At 38.4% G+C, this 19476-nt stretch overlaps 1 protein-coding gene across 1 annotated transcript in view; it reads left to right on the forward strand.

The window, feature by feature from the left end:
• tenm4 (teneurin transmembrane protein 4) overlaps window positions 1-19476 on the forward strand; it is a 195079-nt gene that overhangs the window by 63895 nt on the left and 111708 nt on the right. The window contains exon 4 of the mRNA XM_042486820.1: window positions 7390-7611. Coding sequence (XP_042342754.1) covers window positions 7390-7611 — 222 coding nt within the window. The remainder of the gene's footprint in view (window positions 1-7389; window positions 7612-19476) is intronic.

A 19476-nucleotide genomic window follows, 5' to 3' on the forward strand; every position in this document is an offset into this window, starting at 1 on the left:
ACTAACTGACTAATTTCTTAATCTACTAATTTCTTGAAATGTGTAGGACATTTCTTGTCAAGCTACTCATTGCCTTTTTTCCCATTTTTTTTTCAAGTAATGTAACCAGTTTGCTTAAGCGTCAAAGGTCATGAAAGGCATCTGAACGCAGCTCAAGAAAACTGATGTCCGTCCAAGTTTTAAAGTGTTATGCATCGAATGTAGGATTAATATTCAAAATAGGCATGCATTTATAACAAGGTCTCCAGCACTTCTTATACGTTTTATTCCACGAGACTGTCAAGAATACTGACATACAGATGACAAGGTTAAAATTCACATGAAAACCTTTAGATTTAATCAAAGACCTCAAGATTTAATCAAAGTTGCCCTTGGATCTGGGTGTGCATGGTCCCACTTTCACAATGTGTGCCACTCAAATGAGACCCTACAGAAGGAACACATACCTTCTGCCGTCAGATGTCTCCAAAGAGAGTTAATCAACAGAAAAGGAAAGCCTTCATACATGAAAGCTGACAGATGGTTGTAAGAATCAGACATTAATCTTTAGCACGCCTTCTTGACATTACTACCACTTTTTTTTTTTATCTGTGCAATTTGACGTCTGCCAGTTGAAGAATGTATAATTAAAGTGAAGCAGTTAGAAATTATTGAAGAGTGTGTGAATATGCACCGTCACCAATTAGATTCACACTTCCAACTTGTCAAATGCAGCAGCCTGGTAAGTGGCCCTGTGCTTCAAACTATGACACTCTAGGTACTAGGGATGGGTATATTCAAGATTTTATGGTACAACTTATACATATACATCCTGCAATAGCAGTGTTTTGAACAATTCACTATTGTAGACTTTAACATACCAGAGGTGGATGGGGTATTGGGAGATGACAAGCTAGGCGTACAAAAATGGTACATTTCTTCTCCTGTGTGTGTTGCATTTTCGCAAGATGTTGAAAGGTTGTTCTTGTTTCCACCCTTACATGCAAAAGAGTTGTTGTACTGTGGCAAGGAGCAGTGTAGACATCAACTCTTGTTGAGTGCTTGTTACATAGTTTCTTTCCAAAATAAACTTCTATGTTCACAGGAAGTGTAGGTTTGTCACCAAAACTCCTTTGAGTTTACTTGGATATGCGTTAAAAAAGGATCTTGTTTTGACTTTAAATAAGTACGTTTGTTACGTAATTTTACTTTGTAAGTAAGGTCATATGTCTCACGTGATGACAAATTCATAAAGTAGATTACTACCCCTACCTCCTACCTCCCTAGGCAAACTTAAGTGTTCGTCAGAGTACATCATTGCAGTGGATGGGTTTGTATTGGAGTCAGTTGAACCTAGTATGTCAAAAACAAATGCTAAAGGATGCCTTGTGCGAAGAAATTAGACGCCAACAGCCGCTGACCAAGCTGCTATATATGATGCCCTGGTAATGTGAAAGGGTTTGAAATAACACAGAACAAAGGTGCAGGAAGCACAGTATGTTGTTCACTTGAGAAGCCGAGGTTTGGATGGTGCAAAATGTGGTGAATCCTGAAAATCCCCAAAATTTCAAAACCCAACAGGCATGCATCTGTGATTTGCACTACAAAATACCAAGCAAGCATTTAGGAATGCGTGGGGAACAAAACCCACTGCGCATAGGAAATTCCACTTTGTGTTAAGTACCATGTGCCCATACAAAAATAGAGCTAACCATTTCACTCTGACCTCCACATGCAAATATAGTGAAATCAGTTACAAGACCGGGAAGGATCCCCAAAAATGTTCACATTCTGGCCTTTGATGATGGTGGTAATAGTACAAAATTCAAAGGAGTCAAACAGCTGAAAATATGACAAAAGCTTTAAACATCACATCTTGGAGTAAATCCCTCTCCACCTACACTGGATAACAAAATTTGGTGCCAGGAGCAAATTACGCAACATTTTACTGATCTGCCAAACTGCCAACCTTTCACATGCCCCAGTGCAAAAGCTGCTACGCGACTGTCCAAGTCAATGTAGTAACGCTCTGATTTTTTTTTTGTTGTTGTTGTTCTTTGTTCTTTGCCCTGGCGTCACACGGTAGAACATTAAGATTAAAAATGCTTGTATTTTGACTACATGAATCCTGCATACAGACCATCGCACACTCTGTTGTAAAATGGAGATTCAACACAATCTGCATTTTACAACCGGAGTAGCAGTGTGATGATGACACTCGGTCCCCGCTGAGACTCTGAGTCATTCCTCCGCTTCCTGTATGCTTTGTATGCCACATGGCATCGGTTGATCGTACAGGACAGGCGCCGAGATGTTTGTTTTTTTTTCGTCACCGTTCAACTGCAAATACGCTGCATCTTTTATAAATGCTGCCTGCAGCTGTAGTCCTTGAACAAACAGATAATTCCTGTTGTCACTGTGGAGTCACACATCTGCTTCACCTTGCTCAGTATTGTGGGTGTGCAGTACATAGGTAGTCATATGTTTTATTTATTAGACTGTGTATTTGAAGACGACAACTCTTATCTCATTGAATATATATGAAATTTCTATTCATAGCTTCAGAATGTACTGCAATTAGAGGCCAAATCAGAAAGATCAGCTCAGTTTAGGAGAAATAATTAAAAATCAGGGCTTTGAGATGCAGACTCCTCTTACTTGATTTTCTTTTCACTCGACTACATCCTCCTGCTATATTATGTTATCTGTTTACCTAATATAATATACTCTTCCTTGGCCGGATAAGACTTCTCAAATAAACCGATTTTAAAAAACATAAATGTTCATGTGTATATTCGCACAGTGATAATAACTGATTCTGCCTCTTCCTCCTGCAGAAACTTGATCATTGTAATTCTGCTCATAGCTACCAATGCATGACTCTGCATTACAGTCCCTACATTAATGATTGCAGTTACTGTGGGTCTGTACATCTTAAATAACTGCACTGATGTCTCCTCCTGCCTCCACATGTTATGCAACACATATACACAACCAGGAGTACACAGACATGCATACACAGATTGATCACATTAACATAATATACAGAGCTCGTCAGAAGTCTTTCGAGCAAAAGGTTTATTTAAAAATCCTGTTGAAGTTTGTAATTATTGGTTGTAGTGCTGAAGCAATTAGTTGATTAGTTAGAATTGATTAGTTAGCAGCATAATTGAATAGATGATTGACAGAAAATAAATTAAAAAAAAATAGTTTTTGAAAACTAATGAATTGTTAATGTCAGTAATGAAGCTGGCTCCGGCAAAGATATGCCTTTCTCCAATTTTCTATAATTATAAATTGGATATATTGGGGTTTTAGAGTCTTAGTCAGATATAATAAGTGATTTGTACACCTCTTGTGTCATCTTGAAATCCTCACAGGCATTTTTCAGTATTTTATGAATTTATCAGATCAAAGGAGGAAGTCTTTAGTTGGAAAAAAACTGATTATTTGAAATAACTGTATTTCGACGATGGTGTCTGCAGGTCCTTAAAGAGCCTAACAATTCCTTAAATACATTTTATAGGTATTAGACCTAAATAGTCATTAAATACTTGCCAGCAAAAATAATAACATATAATTTAATTTATACATCTTTTAATTTTATTTGTCAGTATTAGTCAAGCTTTTCTGTATGAACGTCTACATTTGTGATTTTACAAATACAACTTGCACATTGCAAAATGCAGATTAATTACCTCACTCTAATATTATATATATATATTCCTATAATATTCCTATAAAAAAACTACCACAAATTTGCTTCCACCTAAATATGTTCCAGAAATACATAAATAAAAGCTGATTTGTCCCAAAATCAGTCTTAACTTTGTTTAAAAAGTATCTTGAAAAGGTGTTTAAAAGCATTGAATTTTAGTGTTGGATACTTGTAGATCATTTTGAACTCCTGACTTTTATATTTAGCTTAGTCAATGTGTCATTTTTTTGCAGTGTGATTCTGATGTTAACCTTTTGAAACCTGGATTTACATAACTTTCCTTGTGCTGTACATTGACATTTTCACAAGTGTTTAAGCCTTTGAACGCTGAGCAAGTTGGTTAAATTTCTTTTAAATGCACAGAGAAAAAAAGCAATAACTAACTTGTCAAGAAATATCCCAACTATCATAATTATATTTTACTTTCCCCTTTGTTTAGTATTTTTTGCCTATTTCTGGCTCAATTTCCTGAAGTTGTTCATTGCCTTCTGCCGATATTTTCAAAAGAAATCAGGTCAATTTGCCTGTTTTTGAAGGGGTTAAAGATGTGAGCTACTGTAGCTTTATATATATGTTTTTGCACTACATGCTTGTATTAGCTGGTAGCTTGCTAATATTTAATACTTTCAAATGTGACCTTTTGAAAAATATAGCATTCTCCCAAAAACTGATTTTTGTCACAGTTTTAGGCTATGCAATATATTTGTTAAGACAGTTGAGATTTTTTGAACTAGTACTGCTTTCCTTAATTTACTATACGCTACCCAGGTGCCCTTCAATATATGCAGATATATTAAACAATAGCAGGTAAGAATGCAAATGAGTGAACAGGACTGTTTTATTCTAATATTGAATTTCTAGGAATTTCTTGTTTCAGCTAACAAGACCATCTGGTTATATTATCTATAAACGATCTCGAAACTGAATTTCCAGAAAATGTATTTTATGTCAGTGTAAATTGATATCATATATTACATTATGTTTTTCAAATTCCCCACCACCACTGGCAAGCACTGTGCAGATAAAACACCAGGGTGGTCCCATAGCAGGAGAAATTACCCTGCAATCAAATGATATCAAGCTCTATATTTCTTACAGCCAGTGCATGCACATCAACATTTATGTGGTTTCCCAGAGTTCTTCAGTTCAACATGGACACAACACCTACTAGCTTATTTATTGTAAGTTAGGTTGTAAAAAAAAGAGAAAAAAAAAGATTGATGCAGAGCTGTCTGCCCACATTCCCATGTTTCTGCTGCTGTTCAGCTTCCGACTTTAATACCAGCACCACATACTGTTATCGTTTTTCCCTTGAAAATAAATGTCATTCTTTGAACTCTGGCTTTGATATACGGTTTACATCTCCTGAATTTCCACTTTAGTTATGTTTTACAACTTACTCTGTGGAACAACTCTGCTTTTCAAAATATTTTTGAAGCAAATCAAAATGCATCTAATTTCATAATGTGCAGAATGAATAATTTCATAGTCACTGAATCTGTAATTATCAGTTATATTCTACAATATATTAAAAGTCATGTTTTCCTAAATTTTCTTTAAGGAGAAGGTGTTGCACTAAATACTACAATATCATGAGTAGTTATTCTTAACTACCGTTCTCTTAATTGGTTTGCTAATGAGTTGATTAAGACCTTTAATGCAGTGGGTGGTGGTGTGTTTGCAGTCAGGCCAAACCAGGCAGTGATTGGCACTTCCTGTGGCTGTCAGGACCTGAAGCAGCAGTGCATGGTTCAGGGGCTCCTAAGTAAAGGTCTCCTATTGCTGCTGTAATATAGTGAGTGAATGCAAAGGCAATCAAGTCTGGCAGCCAGTGAAACTTCTCTGGCCATGTCGAACTGTGGCTTTTAGCCCGCTGAAACCCTGTCTGTGACTTTAGGTGCATGTGGTTCGGGCATGAACTGCACCAGCCAGCATTAATTAAACACAGTGAGGCAGTAAAACCTCTGTGCGCAATACTAATGGCTGCTGACTACCTTGACCTCATTTAGGTTATGACTTTGACCATTTTTAGAGGACTTTAATCTTTTCTTGTCTTATTGATGAAGCCTCTCTTTGGGGAAAATGCTGTAACATTCAGTCCCAGGACCTGGTGCAGCATGTCAAGAATTTCATGACAGAATTTCAGTCATGCCTCTGTGTTGTAGCGGTAGATACTAGCTCAGTGAGTGGTACTCTGTTCAGCAGTGTTGTTGTTTTGGCACACGCTAAATGTTGTCACTTAGATGTATCCAAGGGATTCTGGAGATGACTGTAATGATGCTCTCTTTTTAACAGCTCTTCCTCTTGTGGTAGTGCATCGCTATATATTCAAGCACAGCAGCGTCTCACTCATTAACCCACAACATGACCACTGCGCCTCTGCACCCAATACCTGCACCGGCATTAGAGAAATGAGAGAGAAATGAAGTGTGTGGCGTGCAGTATACATAAAGTACAAACTGTGACTCTCTAGGGCAGTGGACATTTGCTGCTTGTGTAGGGCTGCGGCTGATATGTTAATATCACTAATTGTTTCCTAATTAGATGCGAGTCAGTGAGTCGTACTTTAATACTCTCTGCAGGGATCATTACAGAGCGAGAGAAAATTTATCTCTCCTGATGGATGACAGTCCAGTCAGCAGGAATTTCGACATCAAGACCGACGGACTGATGAGAAGACAGGGAGAGCACCAAACTGATGGCTTTGTTCACTGCAGTCATGTTGCTTAAGTACTCCATTTTCAGTGTGGCGCAGAGCTGCATCAAAAGTTAATCACACATTAATAGGAGCTCTGTGGAGATTTAACATTGCATGACAGCATGGGGATTGGAGGCAATAAGCCCTGAAAGAGGAAATTGTATGATATTCGTATGTAAGAATTAGGGTTGCGTATTGGTATATAACAAGGTGCTTTAAATAATCACAACTGTAAATTATTTATATTCAGCTGTTAAGGTGAGTAGCCAGTTTGATCCCTGCAGTATTTTATATTACTGACAAGTAGGAAAGCTGAGCTGGACACCGAAAACAGAAGAAATAGGAAAGATTGGTTGGGTCGCATTCATTTCTCGGCTGGCAGGGGTTATATGTATTTCCACGGGGGGGGGGGGGGGGTATTAACAACTTCGCCATATTTGGGAACATATTCTTCATGTTTCCTCTGCCTAATACACAAATTTGAATCTGCTTGTGTACTCTTTGTATTTTTTTTAAAGGGCGATCATGTTAAATGCTTCTTTAAAGACTCTTTAAACAGACAGTATTTTTTAGTTGTATTTTAGTTTCTGCCATAACATGCTCTTGTTCTGCATATAGGATATGCTTCAATGTATGCATACACCCTCACTGAAGAGCCCTTTTTTCCAAGATTAGAGCTTTGAACCAGGAGTTGTTCTCCTTTTTTTGCATTTAACATACCAAAAAGGTGTTTTGTTGTTTTTATTTCTCTAAACCAGTGCCAAGCATTTGCCTTTCTATTCTATCTCAAAGTCATTTTAGTTGTTTGTATTGTTCCTCCCAGCTGGGGTGAGGTGGCAGAGACAAAGGCAGATGTGTCCCTGTTTGTTTTTGAAGTGTCAGAGTTGAGTCTCGCCTGCGTGCGTGTGTGTGTGTTCTGCTCCTATGTGATGTTGCTTGTGTTTGGGTGTGTTTCATTTCCCCCCCATGTGTTGTCTCTGTTTGTGGTCCACAGGTCCTCCGCTGCATTGTTCATCCGCCTCCTCCTCCCCTGTTGAGCAGCTCCCATACCCTCCCCCTTCCATTGCAGCCAATGAGAGCCAGGGAGGGTTGCTAGGTAACTGTGCGGCTCAGCCAGCCCAGGACTCTGACTCTGAGGATGAGTTTGGCCCCAATTCATTCTTAGTTAAAACTGGCTCAGGGAACCTGTATGCTCCTGCCACTGCAACTGCTGATGGTGAGTTGGTTTTCAAACTACTGTTGCTTTCTGGAGGTTAGCCTTCCCCAGCTCCTGGACATGTTGTGTTATAGGTCACGCAGATGGCTACGGGCAAGAATATGTCCCTTTTTTTTTTCCGAGCACCATGAGAGAGAGTTGAAACTTTGAGTCGATATGTAGCCTCAGGAAATGCACAGAACTCTCTGAAGCAAGGTCTGCAAAGTTCAGAGCCTCGCTCAAAGAGATGGACGATTTTTGGTTCAGTAGGAGATATTTGTCACAGATTCTCTTCAGTTTCAATGCGTGCTGGTGGGAGTAACCATCTACAATCCCTCCATACAATTTTTTAGAAACAATAGCCTGCATGCATCCTCCGCACCCCAGACAGGAAGTAAGAGAGAAATAAAGACAATTATTGCGGGTTCAAGTCTCTGCTTTGAATTATATTAGAAACAGCGTTAGCCCCGTGAAAAGCTGTAGTTTCATGTGTTGATAACAACTCAAACACTGCTCCTTGACTTAGATTAGGTTTGAAAATCCCCTATGTGCTTTCTCATTAATAAATGTCAGCTACTTATTCCTGTTGAAACACTCTGTGTCTCCTGCTGTTGACTTAACACTCATTCAGACTGACAGAATGACATTTGCGCTTAAACTGCAAACAGTGTTGGCAGCTGAAAAAAAATTCAGTGACTGTAAAACATGTACAGTCAAAGTTTGTTACACATTGTATCAGCAGTTAACTTAGACATTTAATTATGGTGAAGATTTTATTTGGTATGTAACTGTGGGCACTAATGAAATTGTGTGGCAGAGAATATAGTTTGGCTGGTCTGTGGGGTGTCATTGTTTTACTGAGTTGCTATAGTATTATTTGTTTGTCGCTGTATAACTGATTGCGACAGATTCATATACGTCTTGTGGAGTCGTTACTGGACTGGAAGGCCTTGATGCTCAATGCTTCACTGTACTTTGTTTATAACACCGCTGAAAAATGCATGAACATAAGAACATTTCAAGTATTTCCTCAAGGTAACCTTAGGAAACCGGATTTATTGTTATGTTTACAGAATTTCACACTTGGAAGAGTAGCAGGTTATATTTCCTTGTTTACGATCCATCTACATGAAAACATAAAATGTTGTCATTCAAACCCAGCGATTTATTCCGCCTATCTCCCATAAGTCATCAATTTGCATGCTGAATAGGGGATTTTGTTTGATATTTGAATGCTGATGCCTTTCAACTACAATATCTACTTGCTTTTCCCACCAGCACAGGAAACACAAAACAAAATAAAATGGTCTAAATAAATGATCACACTTCCAAGTTAACTACCCAAAGGGTTGAATTACATCACTCTCCAAAGTGTCCCAGCTGCCTGCTTGAAAAGCCTGGAGAATGAGTTATTAATCCTGTCGCATTAATCCCCCACCCCCCAAATCCACAGTAGCAACATGCTGGTCACCAGCAGTGACATGACTGCGCTTCAGGGGACATGGGTGAGGGGAATGGCCTTTACCGCAGCAGATTTGTCTCATAACAGTGACACTGATTTGCATAGGTACAGCATTTAGGTTGGCCTCGGGCTGTCAGAGAGGGGTAGGAGACGAATCAGGACGAGTATTCTCAGCTCTAGTTCCCACCATAGTCATTCATGGGCTTTGAAAGATTCCTTTTAAGTTGCAAAGTACAGCATGTTTCCGTGTGTCTCTTGCTAGTGGGTGCAAAGTCTTTTCCCACTTTAATATCTCAGCAACATTGACGCTCTTGTCTATTCTGAGGACCTTTCACCTTGCTGCGGTTATCTATAAATAAGTAGTGAAATTGTGAAAAATAAGCTTTACTTTGAGCTTCTTCTATGACATTTTTCAGTGTTTAATTACAGAAAATCTCTGACAGTAAGGAGCCAATTACAAACAGAAAGAGAACAGAGAAGAGCCTCCACTGTTTGTTCACTTAAACCACCTAATGAGCCATGTAAGCTTGCTCCATGCCTTCTCACAAATTTTCCACATCACATCCAAATACTTTATAAGCTTTTGTTTATTCAAATCTGCTTATCTTGCAGTTTTGGTTCAGATTTATTTTATTTTTTCACTCCAGAGAGCAACACAATGTACTTCCAATGAATATTCTTTGAAAGCTGGTGCTTGAATTTAATGAAAAAGTGATGTCTAATACAGCTGATTTAGTAAAAAAAAAAAAAAAGACCATTTTAACAATTAACCCTGGTTAAATCTATTATTGTCATGTGTTTTTAGCATCTGCCTTGCTCGGTTTTGTGTGTTGATTCTCACAGAGGAGAGAGTGATTTCTGATGGTTCTCTATGTGAAATATTTCCAGCCCCTAAAGCTTCTCTGGCATATAATATATATAAGTTAATAACTCAACCTAGACTAGTTTCACCATTCCAGGGTATGAAATGACTTCATTAAAACTTGTTCAACGTAAGGTGAGACTGTTCCCTTCAGCAACATAAACCTCATTTTCTCAAGGTGACAAAAAGAAAGTGAGCCAGAGAGGCTGTGGTGAAGATTTGGCATACAGAGCAGGGCTACTGAAGCACAACTGCATAGCCAACATGATTAAATCAAAGATCACACATTTTCAGTATTCACTAATCAAATTTATGGAAAAGGAATTCTAATCTGTTCTGTTTCATGCAGAGGTTGGAATTGGGAAAAAAAGACTCCATGTTGCCAAATGTAGTGTAATCTAGAATTAGGTATGCATCTCAGGTCTTCAGTGAGAATTACACAAGCAAAAAATGTAATTCAAAAGCCACCATGGTAAAATGGCTGGAATATCAAATCGCATCTCTTTGACATGCAGGTCAGTTATTAAAGGAAATATTCAAATTCAGAGTTGACACGGCGCAGGGAATATTTACTTTTTGCTGTCAGTAAACAACCACAGAAAACTATGTATGCCTAAAATAATTGGCTCACAGTGTATCTGTTGCACTGGAAAACAGGTGGCTTTTTATCACTTCAGATTACATTTGCTCAAGGTCATCTTTGAGCCCACATACAGGACTTGAAATGTTATGCTGGATTTTGAACAAGTAAATGCTCTCAGCAGCATATCGTTATTCACATTAGTAGCCTCCAAGGCTGCAGTGTTTATTTTTTTTCTTTTTCGGGATCCTGTTTTCATTTGGAAGAACACTGAGCCAGGGTTTCTGTGAGGCTGACGAGGCTGCTCGCTGAAGCCTGCAGTCCTTTTGTGAAGCATGTGTTTCACTGTGGCCCTCGGCTTTCTCTGAGGGGCTTCTTCCTGGGGAGACTGCCAGTGGGAGCCCGCTGCCACGCTGAGCTGCAAGATCTGAGACACTGCAACCTCCCCAGTATTAGCATTTCTTAATGCAAAACAGCATGGGGTCGGGGAGTGCTGGCTTTCAGTGCAGCCGGTCTCCCTGGTGAAAGGGCCAACGCACCACCACCTCACAGCTGACCAAGCAGGAATGCTGAGCTGGGTAGAAGGCTTGGGGACGTGCTTGTGTGTGAATTCAAATAAGTCTTCATTTGAACTTCTTAATCATCCCCCTGTGTCTGCAAGGACGAGGGAAATGTGGTTAAAAGAGGTCAGTCCAGAAAGTAATTCATCCACAGGCACCATGAGGAATGCTTATCTGAGGCTGAATAATAATTTAATGAGTAGCACATGGCACTCGCATGCCATGCCCCTGTTTTTCTGAATCTGTGAGATTCCAGTTTGGAGTTGTCATATCAAAAGGAATCGTTCTCGCTTGATGTTGATGTTGAGTTTTCAATGAACTGGAGCCAACAGACAATTTGTCCGCTTCCATTCAACTTGCTGTTCATCAGTGCACAGACCATGGATAATGCATTTTGCATACCTACATATCTTCTTTTCATTGACATAAATTGAGATGCATCACTTTCATTCCATGATAATTGCAGACCATCTGTGCCCTCTGACAAAATCTTCAACCTCTTGATGGATATGCAGCAGAGTGACATCCAGAACAGAGCATATGTAACCACTTGTCTTGTTCTTGCTAAGGCAGCTCAAAGAATGACAGAAAATCCATTTGATCTCAAAAAGGGAGAGAAGAGCATATGCCAAGACTAGTCCTAATGGGTGATGTTGCAAACACAACCTCAATATGACTCTCTTTTTCATTGTTTTGTATTATTATTGTTATTCTGTTTGTTTGAGTTTACTTTTGCAACGACTTGACTTAGCGTTTTATTCCACATGTGCATATACAACCTGTTCCGAAGTCTCAAATACTGCTGCTTTAATTGTGCTTTTGGCATAAGATCCTGATACCAGAAGCCATCTTTAGCGTCCACATGATGTGCCACTTGAGGTCAAAGGCTTAAAATGCGGCCAGACAGAGCCGTTGGTAGTGTTATTATAAGCCACCAGACTCCTGGACGGCACTTGCTGTCATGATACACCGTTAGATGCTATCAGTTTGAAACGCTGCCAGTAACAACGTAATATAGGAACCACGAAGGTCCCTATGAGGTGGGTGGGAGGGACGGTGAATGTACCCAACAAACCCCGGACATTCATGCAGGAGTCCAGTGTTTACTTCCAGTCTGACTGATGTTTTTCTCTAAACCTTACCATGTGCCTCTTTTTCCTAATCCTGACCATCTGTGGCAGCATGTGCATTTTTTGATGTCCCGGTGTTAGTTACCATGTGCTTTCGTTGCCTAAACATAACCACGTGCAGCATGCCCCCGCTATGTGCATTTGTTGACATCACGGTAGCAGAATCCTGGAACATAAACAGGAGATGCAGAAGGATACCAAGAGCGTAATATGTAGATGTGAAAGTCCCCCACAAAGCGGCAACATGTGATGACGTGGGATGAGAACATGTTGGCCTATAATATATATTGTGTGAAACTAGCACTTTGAGTTTCATGCCTCATTTGGTGCCTCAGTGAGGGCTGGTGACAGGATGTTATGTACAACACCAGGTTTTTCTCCTCTAGTTAGTAATAAAGGCAAGCTCATATCTGGATTCCAGGAGGTCTTTTCCCCCTCATCCCCACGGAGAGAGCCAGTCAAGAGCTGAGCGTTGTACCCACCTCGTGTTGTTTGTGGTACCTGTTACCTCTCAAATGAGTCCAGGAAAGACAGCTAGTATTCCCGCATGGCTCTTCCCTTCAGACTTTTCTAATGGTGTAGGAAACAGCAGGGCCAGCAGAGAGAAGCAGCTTCAGGGAGCCAGGAGAGAGTGCAGCTTCACTGCCTTCATGACAAATTCTATTTGTATTTTTATAGACAAATGCTACTCAACTGGAAATTTTGCTCCTATGATTAGCCATAGGGGCTGTAGCAGTAAGCAAGATTTAATGATTTATCCGGGCGCTGGATAGCTTTTGATTAATTCTGTATTGAATAGCTCACACCTCAGTGCGTTGATCGGGTGTCCGTGGCATGTCATATCTTTTTATTTCATCAGGTGTGACCATCAGTGCTGTGGATTTTATCCACTGTCCTTGCTCTGAAATGGACCTGCTCCCTGGACAGAGGGGAAAATTAAGTTGGAACCTAGTGTGGCTCCATAAATGTGGCAAGTATAATGCCACTGTTATGTTTTCATATTTAGATTTTAGGCTTGGGGGGTATGCAATATTTGATACATCCATACCTTCCTGAAATTTTTCCAAGGCATATGGTATATTATGGTACAAATGTGCATTGATTTAATCTTGCAGCTTGTCTCGACTTTTTTAATGTTCTGGGATGGAATGGATTAAATTCTGTCAATAAAACAAGTCATTTTGCAGGACTGAGTTACAGATGTGTCTTTCACCATGTAAGTTAATGGCCACTATGAAAACTGGCTTCAATGCCTGACACATTTCCTTGGGGCCTTACACACAAAAAATGGCCTGTTTTGGTGGTTTGACTGCAGTCCACAAACAGTGATTGACAGCTGCGTTTGAGACTCCTTGGCTCTGATTGGTGGAAAAGCCATTAGAGGTGCTACAAGGCAAAAGAGTAGGCAAAAGAATATAATTTTTTTCACAGATGATGTGTCTCACTTTCAGCAAATATGAATATTAATATTTTTTTTAATAAAAGTTATCAATTATAGCTCTAAGTGCTACAGATTTGCTATAGCTACCATCTGGTTGCTACGAAACTAATGAAATATTTATCCAGTAAAAAATAAAAAATAAAATCTGTTCCTTTACATACAGGTTTTCTGCTATAGTGCCATTTATTAAATTGTTTCCATGACTACTGTAGCTGATTTTAGTCAGGCAAGACAGCTGATGTCGAAGGTGACATTTGCAGGAGTCCTTTTCGGTTGTAGAGTGGCATCATTACTGACAAGTCAGCGTTAATTTGCTACTTTGCAAAAACGTACTCCTAGAAACAGGATTTTTTTTCTTTGCAATATCTTATGGAAGAGAAGCAGTTTTGTTGTTTTGTAACTCAGACAGTTGCTGTTCATTAATATCACTGACAAGAAAAGTTACTCCTGTATAAAAGTTTTAAAATTCTCAAACTTTTATGTCAGTGCATTCTACATTTGAAATGATTTAACTGTGATATATATTAAACAACAGGTTCCACTACAAGTACTACACACCTGTACCAATAAGAAATGTATGGCGATCCCTAGATGAGTCAGATTTATGACATTTTGAATTATTCATTTCATGGCATTTGCTGATTTGTATCACCTTTGGATACTGAGTACAGTCTTCAGGAATCCACACTGGAGTCTGTGTATAATAAATGCATTTCATAAATTCAACATAAACCTTTTAGAAATACAAAACAGTCAGTTAGCCCATACAGTATGTCTAGCAAAGCTGTACAAACCTCTAAATTTGTTTTTTTAATAATAGAACATATTTTGAAATTTTTATTCTACATCTAGTTAGGGATCAGCATCAAAACACGCACGCTGATTCACTGTCATGAGATATGTGCTAGATTTCTCTTTAAGTAATTTCAGTGGTTCATGAGTCCAAAGTCAATGTGCTCAGATATCTGTCATCGTTAAAGACTACTTATCACCAAAAAATAGTCACTTGTTCCTAAATCTATTACCTTGTTTAAATATTTTAAGGTGTTAAAATGTCATTTTTTTCCCTTGAATTTTATATTGTAACTTTTTGATTCCTCACACGTTGGACCGTTGTCTTCCAGCGAGTATAACATCCAACCATTAGCCAGACAAGTTTATCTCTCATGGTGGGGGTTGAGGTCCTGGCTAATGAAGTGGATTTGCTTTAATTGCTTGTCTAGAATAGCGTCAGGAGGCCTTAACCATTGCATACATCTGTTAGGAAGAAAAATGAAAAACCCACATTCCCAGACTGAATGGGTATCTGTAGGCTCTGTTTTGAATGCCATGTGAAAGTTTGGCTATTGTAGCAAAGTCCCCCTTCTCTGTCCCTCTGATAACAAATGAATCTCCTTTTCTTGCCAATTTCGTTGTGCAGAGCAGGTCAATAGAAAACCATTTATTTTTCCTGTCCTTTGGATAGTAGTGAATAATTGTTGCTGAATCGCCACATCTGTGGGGGTCATGTTGCTCTGTGCTTTGTCTCATGGACTTTCTTCTTTTGTCTTTTTGTTTATCTCCATGAAAATAACAGTGACAACTTACCTGTGCTGTTGAAGGGCAATTGGTTAGATAAAGAAAGACACGCATACAGTGAAGTGGTAAATTTAAATCATGATGTTGTGTTTATCTTGTTCTTTTTGTGTGCCACATGTTGTACGGTTCATTAACATTGCGATGTTTAAATGCAAATATGTGGGCAAATGATGTAGGCGAGTTAACTGTTGCAACACTTCTGTGCAGATTGCAAAACGTTTGAGCAACACTTGCACAGAGTTCTTTTAAATACTTCATGTTGTGTGGTTAATGAAAAAGTAATAGTAATGTTTTTATGATACTGGAATTTCTAGCTTTAATACAACACCTGGAGAAATAACAATAATTAATATGATTTTCAATACCATGGGGAAAAATTTACTTTAGGGGCATACATTTGAAAGTTTTGATTTGAAGATAAATATAACAAAGCTATTACACGACAGGGTCAATTGTTCTTTTCTTCGTTAGCCGCAGAGAACAGCAGAATGACTCGTAAACATTGACAATAACACAAAGCGAGAGAGCACAGCTGTTACCAGTGTGTCAGTATGGTGGAAAATTAGTAAGAGAGCCTAAGCATTCAGAAATTATATGTATCTGATATTTAAAAAAATGTGTCCTCTTGTCAATCTTCATTTGATGAATTAAAAAATAAACTAGATAGGATTAATGACAACACAATTTGGATATGATAAGCTCTGGCTACAGATTGTACATGGACAAAGACATACAATAAACTTACAGTCAGCTTTATATTATGTACTTTACATATACACATATATCTAGCACTGGAGTATTTATTTGGAGTATCTTAACCTTCAGACACTCAGGAGCCTCTTCAAATGCCTACATGCAGACAAAGAAGAACTTTGAGGCCTTCCAAAGAACCTAAACCGTGACTATGGATGAATCATACATTTATACTATTACTATTGTTTTACATGATGACATTCAACTACTTTTATACTGAATAATTCTTTCCACAACAGTAAATAAATTTATATTTTTGACAACACTAGTAGGTACCCTGGCTTTTTATTCAAAATAATGAAAGAGCTCATAAAAGTATACAGTATAAGGACTTTCAGCAGATAGTAGTGAACAAAAATTAAAAATCAACTTAATCCATATACTGTACATTGGGAAACTTGAATTTAAATGTGGATTAGATTGTCATGTGATATTTCTAACTATTATGCTACAAATGAGTAAACCTGCACAGCAGGTTACTTTTATGTTAAAATAACCACACAGGAGTCCCCTACCAAGAATTATGTTTCATACTTTTTAGTAAGTAATACTACTTGCTGATACTTTCTGTCCTTTGATTAATGCTCAAATAAAAATGTATTAATTCATGCACATGTTTATAAATCCGTGTATAAACTCTACTTCCTGGCCAAGTCGGTCAAGTAATTTTTGATTTACCTCATACAAATTGTCATACATACAAACAGTTAGCAAACAACAACAAAGTTAATTCTCATTCCCAATCTTTTACCTACATCCTCTAATGCTACACAACTAAACTCCTGTTTCCAAGATGTTTGAAATGCTTGCGTTTCATCTCATAATCTTTCCTTCTCATCTCTCATAAGAGATGAGAAGGAAACGAGAGGGCTCACTACTACTTCTACTTCCATTCTCCAGGAAAAAAAAAGATAAATCCTTTTTTACCACGTGCCTGATCAACGTATATATTACACATGTAATTCCTAAACACACAGTTTGTATTAATTAGCAAAAGTAATTTGGTCTTTAAACAACAAGTTCCAGTTATGGTGCTTTTCTGGCAGGGTGTGGACAAAGTAACAGAAAGCATAAATCTTAAAATATATTGCAATTGCGGTCCTCAGAGGAAACAGTGTGACCAAGTGTTAGAAAAATGACTCACTTGTTGCCCCACATTTGCTTGATCGTCATAGGAAGTCAAGTATTTGTTTACTGAGCAGTAAATGCATTCCAAAGCCGTGATGCATTTGTCCTTGTGATATATTTTGCTGCGTACGTCTGTGCTGTCCCTGTATTGAATTAGCATAACCTTATTAATGGCTTTTGAAATCAGGTACACTACTGAGCACGAGGGAGGTCATCAACAACTGTGTGGTTTTACCTCACACCAGTCCATTGTTCATGAGGACTGTGGTGCGCGGAGCTCTCACAGTGGTTCAGCTAATTACAAGGGCAGCATTGTGCAAAAGTGTGCTCAGTATGAAGCCATCTATCAGTGCGACAGATGTATGATATAGCACTTGATTCCTTCAGTGGTTCATCTTATAAAACATGTGGACTGTGTGGCAGTGAGCCAGGTTCAAAATAGAGTCTGAAGGTAAAAATTAGTGTCTTCTCCTTGTATCTGATGATAGCTAATAAATCACACAGAACAGAAACAAGCTAAATCACTGTAAGTGTGAGGATGTGTAGAACTGCCATGCTTCCTGTAAGGCACATGTGTGTGAAAACCTTGCAGGAAGAGAAGTTAGGATGTGCTTTCGGATTAAAGGCAGCACACTCCATTGTTGTCTTAATTTTCCCTGCTGAGCCATTTATTAGCATGTAACCTGAGAACACAAAAGCTTTCTTTCCACTTTCTGAAAGTGGCACAAGCACCAAGGCTTTAGGCTAGTATGTTCTCAGTACACTAAAGTTTTTTTTTTTAATTTAAAAAAAAAAATCAATCTACCTTGACCGACACATGTCAATATTGTAGCTTTATGTTTACAATCCCTAAAAAAGAAATGAGACTAAGCTTCTTGACTGTTGTGAGTAGATATAGCTTTAATAAAGAAGCTGATTATACAAAATAAGCCTTGTGCGTGTCTATATTCTACTCTGTCTGCTGTAAATTGGCAATTTAGTGTTGTGGATATCTGTGAAATAAAGGAGGCTTGCTACTATAAAGAAAAGCCACTCTTTCACTCTGTGTAAAGCCAGGAGTTCATTGATTGATGAATGGCCTAACAGATGTGGAAATAAACGGATACAGAGTGCACAAGGACATTGGTCTTCTATCTTGTGAAGTACAGAGCGTAACAAACAGTGCATATAGGACCTGTGGGTACAACCTGTTCCTATAGACTTCATATCAAACAGTTTGAAGTCCTCTGATGTAAAGTGACAACAGTGCTGTAAAAGAATAAAAAAAGGAACAAAGAATAAGTTTTGTCTCCTAAAAGCTCTTGAACAGTATGTGTCAACTTCTTATAAGATGACCAATGCAAACCCGAAAATGACATGCACCTGATAAAGGCAGATTATTACCAAAGCGAATAGCTAACATTGACTGTGTTTACATGCACAAATATTTGTGTCCGGCCATGGAAAAACCAGGAACAAGTCGCCCGAGGGGCATTTTGAGTTATTTACAGATTCTGAAAGTGTAGTTTCTAAGCTTCCGAACAATGTCTAACACATGGAAATCTGAAAAAAAGGAGATGTGGCCATTTGAATGTAGGCATTGGTCAGACTAGTTTTGTAAGAAATCCAGCCTCAAAGTTTCTGGAAGATTCTCACCTACCTGGGGAGCCAGGTAACAGTGGCTGCTCATTTGCATCACATTTACATAAATCCATCCTCCTACCGGTCTAGCTAACAGTGACATCTGTTAGCCCACAGGACAGTCAATACTTTGTTCATGCACCAATGTATGTGTTATTCTTGCACCCAAAGGTGTTATTCACCCATGGGTGTGTTATTCACACATTATTTAAGCACATTATCAGGTTGGTGTGTTATTCAAATAAATAGCAGATGCTCACAGTTTCAATGTGCATATCATTGCATTTTAAAATGACAATCCTGAGCGAGCTAACTAAATAACTTGGACGTTAATGAAACTCACAGTGGATTATTAATATAGTGGATATATAGTGGATTATTATGAAAAACAGTTTGTAATCCCTGTATGTGACTTTGAATGAACACTAACGTAACATAGATAACTTGGATGTTAATGAAAACTCACGCCATAAGAAACTGAAGTATTCCTGCAGGTGGTGGGTCACATTTTACTTTTTAGTAGAACTGTCAAATGATTAATTTGTTAAATCGTTATTAATCACAGAATTAGTTAATAGCGATTAATAGCATTTTTAAATCACGTTTTAAATTCTATTATTTTGCGTTTCAAAACGGTTATGAAGTCCATATTGACAAGGTGAAGCAATTCTTACCAGATTTTTTGATTGGGAATCAAATGACAGCAAAAAACTGCATGGGACCCGCATAAAGTGGCATGACTGTAGAGGGAAGACTTTCATTCTGGTATCTT

The sequence above is a fragment of the Plectropomus leopardus genome, chromosome 5 (assembly GCF_008729295.1).
Source record: "Plectropomus leopardus isolate mb chromosome 5, YSFRI_Pleo_2.0, whole genome shotgun sequence".
Lineage (NCBI taxonomy): Eukaryota > Metazoa > Chordata > Actinopteri > Perciformes > Serranidae > Plectropomus > Plectropomus leopardus.